This window comes from Scylla paramamosain, chromosome 3, assembly GCF_035594125.1.
Source record: "Scylla paramamosain isolate STU-SP2022 chromosome 3, ASM3559412v1, whole genome shotgun sequence".
NCBI lineage: Eukaryota > Metazoa > Arthropoda > Malacostraca > Decapoda > Portunidae > Scylla > Scylla paramamosain.
This window is the reverse complement of record NC_087153.1, coordinates 34,830,522-34,841,098: the sequence shown is the minus strand read 5'-3', so window position 1 is coordinate 34,841,098 and position 10,577 is coordinate 34,830,522. Positions and strand designations below refer to the sequence as shown.

Here is a 10,577-nt window from a genome sequence, read left to right as displayed (position 1 = left end):
GAGAGGGGAGACAGGACATTAAAACTCATACAATTTTACTTAATCGTAAATCTTACTTTATTGTGTCATTATCTTACACCATTACTGTCTTAAAATTACTTATTGTTGTGTCTCTTTAACATCATCTTTATTCACTCCATTTTGCCTTACATTTATTCCATCCTTCTCTTCTTCTCCTCCTCCTCCTCCTCCTCCTCCTCTTATCGTCTATAAACATTTAGGGTAGGTTAGTTGTTAGGAGCCTAAAACGGCACTTAAAATTTATGACTAAAAAAACTACTACAGTCTGTTGGGTTTCATCATATATTGGTGACGTGTGTGTGTGTGTGTGTGTGTGTGTGTGTGTGTGTGTGTGTGTGTGTGTGTGTGTGTGTACTAAGGGTGGAATGCTTCGTCTGACAGAGAGAGAGAGAGAGAGAGAGAGAGAGAGAGAGAGAGAGAGAGAGAGAGAGAGAGAGAGAGAGAGAGAGAGAGAGAGAGACTACACGCAAAAAACAAGTAAAGGCTGAGAAAATATTTGTAACAAGCTGAAATTTATATTCGTAAAGAAATATACATAAATACAACATACATACATACGTACCTTCACATCTATCTTATATACATACATAAACATACACTCATACACATAAAGAGGCTCGTAAAACAGGCCACTGAGAGGCAATTCATACACGAATACTGAAAGTGTACAATAAAAAATACACATACACATCTACTAATTGCTATACATAATACACATACATAAGAATGGTAAAATATACACACACGAAAATAATACATAGGAATACATACTACATATACAGAGAAATAGATGATAAAAGAAGACACTGATAGGTAGTTAGATAGAAAGACAGACAGATAGATAGATAGACAGATAGATAGATAGATAGATAGATAGATAGATAAACAAATAGGTAGATAGATAGATAGATGCATACATGAACAAATAGATAGACTAACAGACCGATATATAGACAAACAACAGACAGGAAAACGGACTGACAGATCGACAGATAGATAGATAAACAGATAATGAATAGATGGAGAATATACCAAGTAGATCAAGTGATAGATGGATGGATGGATGGATAGGCAGACGCAGACCGAGGAACAAGGAAGCTTTATTATTGGTTGTAATTAAGGCAGTTTGGTTTCTACTTCCAGACCAGACCAGATCAGCAAAAGACCAGATTGAAGCAGACTAGATCATGATTACACCAGACCACCATACCAATCCTAATTTCAACTAGTACACACAAACTTATATCAGAGTAGACCAGACCGCACCAAACCGACTGAGTGAGGATGCTTTATCAGACCAGACCAACCTACGTAGACCAGACCACACCAGACCAAACTTACTTACAGGCTTCATGACAATGGGAGAAATAGATGAGGAACTGAGATACTATTACTGCTGCTGCTACTGCTACCGCTACTCTTGCTGCTACTACAGGTACTATTTCTACTGGTACGACTACTATTACTGCGTTTCTTCTTCTTCTTCTTCTTCTTCTTCTTCTTCTTCTTCTTCTTTTCTTCTTTTTTTCTTTTTTCTTTTTTCTTTTTTCTTTTTTCTTTTACTACTACTACTACTACTACTACTACTACTACTACTACTACTACTTTTGCTGTTACCACCATTAGTTATAATATCACCAGCACTACTACTAACTCCAACATCAGTACCAATGCTACTACTACTACTACCTACTACTACTACTACTACTACTACTACTACTACTACTACTACTACTACTACTACTACTACTACTATCATCAAAATCCCTACTAGCACAACATTTACATTGTACTATTACTTAGAGGACACTGAAGTAGACAACGTAAAGAACAACATGAGACAATCTCATGACTGTTTCTGGTGCTTTCCTAAGTATTACAGGTCATTCACGTTAAGTTGGCGAATGACATCCTGCCCTCCCCTCCTTATCTCCCTACCTCCTTCCGACGTGTGCAATTCCTAATGTTCTGTTTTGGAGGATGGAGACTGTTGTTAGGAAGAGCTTGCAGTAGTAGTAGTAGTAGTAGTAGTAGTAGTAGTAGTAGTAATAGTAGTAGTAGTAATAGTAGTAGTAGTTAATGGAGTACTTAAGATATTAGACTTTGGTCCTTAATTCTAGGCTGAGATATGCAACTTGTGTTTGTAAGTGTGATTAAGTTGGACCATGGAGCACATACCCAGACTGGCACACAAGTTGACACGCAGACAGACAGACAGACAGACAGACAAACTTCCGCATAGACTGACAGACAGACAGTCAGACAGACGGGCTAAGTAACACGCGGACAGATAGACACCCGGACTGAATCAGACACAGACAACTAACATGGGTAGTTTCAGACACTCAGACACGTGGACAGTCACGGTCATTCTGTTATAAATTCAGTCATACAGTCGAAAACTCATGCAGTCTTTCGTATGTTCAGTCTTAGTCTCACTCATGCAGTCATAAACACACACAGTGAGGCATACAGTCAGGCATACAGTCACACACTGGCAGACAGATTCGAATTGTGACTGTTGGAGGCACTGAGACTCGAGTGGTAAGTGGGCCGCCCCGAGACTGTGTGTTGCCTGAGGAAGGTGTTAGGCTGGCCGCTGTAGTCTGTAGCTTGTACACGGAAGGCTGGCCACTTGTAGACTGCAGCAGGGAGGGAGTGGGTGAGGCAGGCCCTGCTGAATACTCGTGCAGCAGGAAGGGAGTGGATGAGGCAGGTCCTGCTGAAAACCCCTACTGATTCAACAGTAGCAGGAGCAGCACAGACGTCAGCACAGCGGTCACTTGTCGGGTGTCGCGCGTGATGTGTGTCCCTGTGGATATCAACACTGTTAGGACGCACACCCACGAGTCCTGCCCCTGTCACACGCCCACGAGTCCTGCCTCTGTCACACGCCCACGAGTCCTTCCACTGTCCTGCTCACCTATTCCCCTCACCTGTCTCGGGCACCCGCCTTCTAATTCTTACCGTTTTTGTTATATATCAAGTAACATTCCTCGTTACGGGCTAGCAAATCTTGTGGCACGTATCTGTTGTCGTGTATTAAGGACATAAGAACATAAGAAAAGAAGGAAAGCTGCAAGAAGCCGTCAGTTCTACACGTGGCAGTCCCTGTAGGAAACATACCTACGTATTTCTACCCATCATCCCCATCCATAAATTTGTATAATCTTTTTTTTTTTTTAAAGTTTACTCGGCACTAACAACCTGATTATTTAGTCTGTTCAATTAATCTACCACTCTGTTTAGGAATCAATTCTTTCCTGTCCTTTTTGTATATCTAACCTTATCAAGATTATTTTTTTGTCCTATCCTGATTACTGGCCTGTCCTATTCTCACACACCTATCCTGTCCCAACTTATCCCATCACTTTCTGTCCCCCATCAACCCTACACACCTGTACTCTCTTCAGCCACTTCCACACTCCACATACCCGACCTCACAACCTCTCCACACCTGTCCTCAGAACCTCCACACACACCTGGTGTCACCTCACTTCCATCCCCTCACTCCCTCACTACCAGGTCGGCCCTCACCTGTTCTCCCTCTAAATTATTCCACCTGTCTGTTTCACCTGCCGCCGCTCGTCGCCTCTCCTCTCCGCCCATCTCTCCCTCCGTATGTGTGTGCGTGCGTGTGAACGTATGTGCGTGTCTGCGTGCGCGTGTGATATGTACTTCATGTTCGCTGTCTCTCCCTGTCCGTTCCTCTGTCTGCCTTCCCGTCTCACTCCTGTCTCCCCTTAGAAAACGAAGCCTCAAATATAGTAACCTAAGGGGAAACTTCATAATATTCATTGTAAACGGGGTGGGGGGGGAAGCGGAGGTGTGACTTAACCTGGATCTGACTGACTCACTGGCCACAATTTTCCGGACCCGTGTTTTGTTCGCCCTGTCACTCGGGGTTTCAAAAAACATGCCCACGTGTTATTTAGCGCCCCATGAAAGATAACTGACGAGGGGAGGGCCGGGCCGGGGGGTGGTGAAGGAGATTCCCAAGAAGGAAGTTTGATATTCACAAAAACAAAAGGATAATACGTAAAAGGAGCAGTATTTTCCGTGCCACCTCACATTTTCTGGGGGAGAGAGAGAGAGAGAGAGAGAGAGAGAGAGAGAGAGAGAGAGAGAGAGAGAGAGAGAGAGAGAGAGAGAGAGAGAGAGTAAGGAAGAAAAGGTAGAAAACAAGGAAAAATACAATAAAGAAAGGGATGAGAGAGAGAGAGAGAGAGAGAGAGAGAGAGAGAGAGAGAGAGAGAGAGAGAGAGAGAGAGTAGTGGAATTAATAACTTAAAAGAGGGGCTGGGACGCCCAGGAGTGCCCGTGTGCCCGTCTGTCTGTCTGTCCGGCTGATAAAAGATAAAAGGGATTATAATGAAAATTTCTCCTTCCTGTCTCTTCCTCCTCCCTCCCTCTCACCCCATCTCTCTCCCTCCATACCTCCCTTCTCTACCTCCTCCCTCGTTTCCCTTCCTCTTCCTCTCATAACCTCTCTCTCTCCTCTACCTTTCCAGCTCCACTGTCTCTCTTCCTCTATCCCCTTTCTTCCTTCCTTCCCCCCTCATCCTCCTCCTCTTCTCCTCCTCCTTCCCTCCCTTCTTCCCTCCCTTAAAGAGAAAATCTGGGTGAATAGAGTTGACCTTTCGCGGTTATAAGGATTTCTCCTCCCTACCCTCCTCTACCTCCCTCTTTATCCTCCCCTTCCCTCCCTCCTCCCTCTCCTTTATGCGGCTTCCTCCCCCCTTATCCCGCTGTATTTTTCACTGTTTTTCTTCATTTTTCTTTCCCTTTTTCTTTCTTCATCGTGTCGTGGTAATTCAGTCTTTTGTTCCAGTCAATACCTCTCTTCCCTCCCTCTTCCCCCCACCATCTCTCTCTCTCTCTCTCTCTCTCTCTCTCTCTCTCTCTCTCTCTCTCTCTCTCTCTCTCTCTCTCTCTCCTCATTAACAGTGTCAGAGGCAGATCTCTCTCACCGTGGGAGGTGTCAGGGAGAGAGAGAGAGAGAGAGAGAGAGAGAGAGAGAGAGAGAGAGAGAGAGAGAGAGAGAGAGAGAGAGAGAGAGAGAGGGGGATGGTACTAAACAAAACAAGAAAAAGGAAGCGTAAAAACGGAGAAATAAGGTAAAGAATATAAAGAATGCCCTCCCTTCTCTCTCTTCCTCTCCTTCTCTCCTTTGTTCTTCCTCAGGGTAAGGGTGGCGAGGCAAGGGTGTCTCAGCCCTTCACCCTCGCCCTCCTTATTACCTTTCACCACACGCGCAGAAAACGGAGACCTGTGTTCGAAATCCCTCTAAGTCTTCATGTAAGAGAGTAAAAGAGAGAGAGAGAGAGAGAGAGAGAGAGAGAGAGAGAGAGAGAGAGAGAGAGAGAGAGAGAGAGAGAGAGAGAGAGAGAGAGTTAAATGATGATGGTGATGTGATGATAATCGTAGTAGTAGTAGTAGTAGTAGTAGCTCTAGTAATAATAACAATAATAATAATAATAATAATAATAATAATAATAATAATAATAATAATAAAGAAAGAAAAGAACCATCACAGACAATCAGGATTCTATTTCTCTATCTTACGTATTTCTTCCTTTCCCGTGTTTTCTTTTTTCCTCCTCCTCCTCCTCCTCCTTCCTGGCGCAGACGGGGTGAGAGACACCTTAATTCACCTGAGGAGGAGGAGAGAGGAGGAGGGAGGCATCACTCACTCTCTCTCTCTCTCTCTCTCTCTCTCTCTCTCTCTCTCTCTCTCTCTCTCTCTCTCTCTCTCTCTCTCTCTCTCTTTTCCTAATTGAACTTTATCATTAAAGGGAAATAATATATATGTGCCTTGCGAGAGAGAGAGAGAGAGAGAGAGAGAGAGAGAGAGAGAGAGAGAGAGAGAGAGAGAGAGAGAGAGAGAGAGAGAGAGAGAGAGAGAGAGAGAGAGAGAGAGAGAGAGAGAGACAGAGACAGAGAGAGAGAGAGAAACTTGTGCATTTCATCATGCCAAATAAAGATTCTCTCTCTCTCTCTCTCTCTCTCTCTCTCTCTCTCTCTCTCTCTCTCTCTCTCTCTCTCTCTCTCTCTCTCTCTCTCCAACCAATGACGCGATAGACGATAGAAGTGAAAGGAAGGAGGAGGAGGAGGAGGAGGAGGAGGAGGAAAGGACAGGAGACAGAGAGAATGATATGGAGAGAAAGAAGTTATGTGATGGAGGGACACAGTGATAAGAGAGAGAGAGAGAGAGAGAGAGAGAGAGAGAGAGAGAGAGAGAGAGAGAGAGAGAGAGAGAGAGAGAGAGAGAGAGAGAGAGTAAATAAATTAATAAATTGATGTTTAGAATATATATATATATATATATATATATATATATATATATATATATATATATATATATATATATATATATATATATATATATATATATATATATATATATATATATATATATATTTATTTATTTATTTATTTATTTATATATATAATAAATTAATGACTTATAGATCAATATTTATTCGTTAATTTTCTTTTCATTATCAGTTTTATTTATTCCTTTTCTTTAAATTTGCTAACAGTGATGGAAGAAGTGAAGGAAGAAAAAGAAAAGAAGAATGGAAGGAAAAAAAGTTGGTGATTAAGGAAGGAAGTAAGAAAGAAAAGTAAATAAGGAAGGAAGAGAGAAAGAAAGAAAGGAAGAAAGGAAGAAAGGAAGGGAGTAAGGAGAGAGAAGGGAAGGAAGAAAGGAAGCAAAAAGGTAGGAAAGAAAGGAAGGCAGTAAGAAAGTGAGAAAGGAGGGAGGGGAAGGAGGAATAAAAAGGAAGGAATGTAGGAATGAAGGAAGAAAGGTAGGAAGAAAGTATGAAGGTAAATAAGAAAGTAAGGAAGGAAGGAAAGAAGGAAGAAAATTAGACAGTAAGAAGGAAAAAAGAAAGAAAAATAAGGATAAAAGTAAGAAAGGAAGCAAAGAAGGAAGGAAGAAGGAAGGAAGGAAGAAAGAAAGGAAGGAAGGAAGGAAGGGTGGAAATATTCATGCTTCTCTTGTGTCCTCTTTCCAACCTTTACATTCTCCTCTTCATCTATTTTACACCCCCTTTACTTCCTCCTTCCCTCCTCTCTTCCTTTCCTTCCCTCCCTCCTTCTTCCCTCCCATGTTTCCTCTCTTTCATCTCTCTTCCTGCTCTGTTTCCTCCTTATTTCTTTCTTCTTCCCTTCCTTCCTTCTCACGTTTCTTCATCTTTTTCATCCTTACTTCTCTCCTTCCTTCTTCCTTTCATTCTTCCTTACTCACTCTACCTTTTCTATCCTTCCTTGTTGTAATTCCTTCTCTCCTTTTTTTCTCCATCGCTATTCTTTCCTTCTCTTCGTTCAGTTATCTTCTCTTTCCTTCTTGATAACTTTCTCCGCCGCTCTTTTACTTTCTTCTTCACTTCTATGTCTTTTTTTCTTTTCTTCATCTCCTCCTCTTATGCTTATTCTCTTCCTTCCTTCTCTCCTTTTCCTTCCTTCCTTCCTCCCTTTCTGGTGTTCTGTATCATTTTCTTCTTAGTAACCTGCCTCTCCCTCTCTTTCTCTCTCATTTCCATAACTTCCTCATTTTCTTATCCCCTCCTCTTCTCCCATTCTTCTCCCCCGTCCATTCCTTCCTTCCTGCCTTTCCTTCCATTCGTTCTCCTATCTTCTGTCTCCCTCTCCCTTTCTTCTTTGTAACTTGCTCTCCCTATCTTTTTTTTTTCTCTCAATTCTCTAACATTCTCATTTCCTTATCCTTCTCTTCTCCCCTTCTTCCCCCCTTCTCTCCCTTCCTCCCCTTCTTCCAGGCAGGTGAAACAGTAATGACTTTTCAAACTCAATTTTTATAATCTCTCAGGCGATTAAATTCACAATGGGAATAATAGAAGGAGGGAGAAGGAGTGGCTCGAGGAGGGAGGAGGAGCAAGATGGATGGAGAGAGGAGGGAGGGATGGATGGATGGATGGAGGGAGGGAGGGAGGGAGGGACAGGGGATATGGAAAAAGTAAGATGGTAGTAAAATAGGGCAAGAGAGAGAGAGAGAGAGAGAGAGAGAGAGAGAGAGAGAGAGAGAGAGAGAGAGAGAGAGAGAGAGAGAGAGAGAGAGAGAGAGAGAGAGAGAGAGTGGGTCAGGATTAAGAATAGAAGGAGGAGAAAGAGGAGGAGGAAGAGGAGGAGGAGGAGGAGGAGGAGGAAGACTCAGGGTTAAAGAGAGGGAAATGGATTGTCATTTTTCTCCTTCTTCCTTGCCTCTTCCTCCTCCTCCTCCTCCTCCTCCTCCTCCTCCTCCTCCTCCTCCTCCTCCTCCTCCTCCTTCTTCTCTTCCTCTTCCTCTTCCTCTTCATTTTTTCCTTTTGTATTTCCTATTGTACTATTCTTTTTTATTTTCTCTTATATTATCTTCCTCCTCCTCCTCCTCCTCCTCCTCCTCCTTCTCCTCCCCCTCCTCCTCCTCCTCCTCCTCTTTCTTTTCCTCTTTAGGCAGATATATTGGATCTCCACAGGTGGGAGAGAGAGAGAGAGAGAGAGAGAGAGAGAGAGAGAGAGAGAGAGAGAGAGAGAGAGAGAGAGAGAGAGAGAGAGAGAGAGAGAGAGACTACTGATTGCTTAAGTCGTACAAATGAAATAGAAGAAAGGAGAAAGAAGAATCATATATAAGAATAATAGAGAAAGGAAAGACGAAGAAAGGGACAAGGGAGGAAGAGTGGATGGGAGAGGAGGAGGAGGAGGAGGAGGAGAAGGAGGAGGAGGAGGAAGAGGAGAAGGGGGGATTAAAGAGATAGGGGAGCAGAGAAATTGGGAAAGGAAATGAGGAAAGAGATGGGAGGTGGAGGGAAGAAGGGAGAGGAGAGGAAGGGAAAGGGAGAGAATGTCAAAGCTAATACATAACCTTGTCTCCCTTCTTGATGGTGGAGGGAGGGAGGGAGGGAGGGAGGGAAGGGCAGGAAATGAGTGGTGGATGGAGGTGGAGAGAATGGAAGGAAGAGAGGAGGAGGCTTCATGGGGTTGACTTGAGGGGGAAGAGAGAGAGAGAGAGAGAGAGAGAGAGAGAGAGAGAGAGAGAGAGAGAGAGAGAGAGAGAGAGAGAGGGACTAAAGTTAAAGGGAAAAGGGAGAAGGAAGGAACCTACTGTATAGTCGAGGAAGAGGAACAGGAGGAGGAGGAGGAGGAGGAGGAGGAGGAGGAGGAGGAGGAGGTGGTGGTAGTGGTGGTGGTGGTAGGAGATAAAAAAAAAGAAAAAAAGAAAAAGAAAACTCGTATAGATTTCATTGTTTCATTTTGTCTTTTTTGCAATCAAGGAAATATAATCCAAGGCAACTTTTTAATTTTTTTTTTTCATATCAAGATAACTTTCCTTTTTCCTTCTTTTTTTTTTTTATCCTTCGACGAAGATTTATTGTTAGTATTTCTTCCCCCCTCCTGTTCCCCTCCCCCCACCACCACCACCACGCTCTCTTAAAGATCAGTTTCTGGACTTTTATCCCCGAACTTCTTTTTTCCCCTTTCCACGCTCTTTTTTTCCCCTCCGTCGAAGATTCGCTCCTATTCTTCCCCCATTGATTTTTTCTTTCCCATCGAGAATCGCATTTAAATTTTCTTTCCTTAAACTTTTGATGGTCCATATAGCTTAACGCCGCTCCATATATCTCCTCTCTCTCTCTCTCTCTCTCTCTCTCTCTCTCTCTCTCTCTCTCTCTCTCTCTCTCTCTCTCTCTACATTCACACCACTTCTCTCCTCTCCTTTCCTTCCTTCCTTCCACTTAACTTCAACTTTTATAATGAGCTTAAATCTCTCTCTCTCTCTCTCTCTCTCTCTCTCTCTCTCTCTCTCTCTCTCTCTCTCTCTCTCTCTCTCTCTCTCTCTCTCTCTCTCTCTCTCTCTCTCTCTGCAGTGGTAGTGGTGGTGATGGTTAAAAAATATGAATAATATGCAACAAAAGAAATAATAATGAAAAATAATGAAATAATGATAAAAGTCTCATTAATTATCACTGTGGTAGTCTTGGTTTGCTTTCTATTCAGCGTTACCCACTCAATGTAACGCTGCTCCCCACCCCCCTTCCCCACTCGCCTCCCCTAGTGCCGCGGTTGTTATTCATTTTTATTCATTTGCACGCTTTTATTTACTTTAGCCTTTTTTTCGTGTCTTCATGCTCGCTATCCTCTTTAATTTTTTTTTTTTTTGCTTGTTCTTAGCTGCTTTCGTTCTTTCTTTTCTTTTTTTATTGTTTATTTGTTTGTTTTCTTTTTTTGTTGAACTGTTTCTTTTTTTTATTTTTAGCTCGTTCTTTCGTTCTTTCTTTCTTTTTTTCTTTCTTTCTTTCCATCTTTCTTTTACTTTTTTTCCATTATATATATTTTTTTTCGCGTTCTTCGTTTTCGTTTACCTGTACGATTGGGACTTTGATGGAATTTCTTATTTTCGTCCTATGTTTTCATGCTCGCCTTATGGGAAGGATTAACTTCGGATCTTTTTTTTTTTTTCAATTTTTTTTTGCTCTTTTTTTTATTTACTACTTTTTTTTTTTTTTTATCTTTTTACATGTTTAGTGCGTGCCTTTCGTGTCATTTTTTCCTTT

At 42.3% G+C, this 10,577-nt stretch overlaps 1 protein-coding gene across 1 annotated transcript in view; it reads right to left on the bottom strand.

Moving 5' to 3' along the window:
* Positions 1 to 401: 401 nt before the first annotated feature.
* The window catches only part of LOC135094332 (uncharacterized), a 79,074-nt gene continuing 68,898 nt past the window's right edge, over positions 402 to 10,577 (bottom strand). Inside the window, exon 8 of the mRNA XM_063994339.1 lies at positions 402 to 2,833. Within this exon, the coding sequence (XP_063850409.1) occupies positions 2,754 to 2,833 (80 nt within the window). The 3' untranslated portion in view covers positions 402 to 2,753. The remainder of the gene's footprint in view (positions 2,834 to 10,577) is intronic.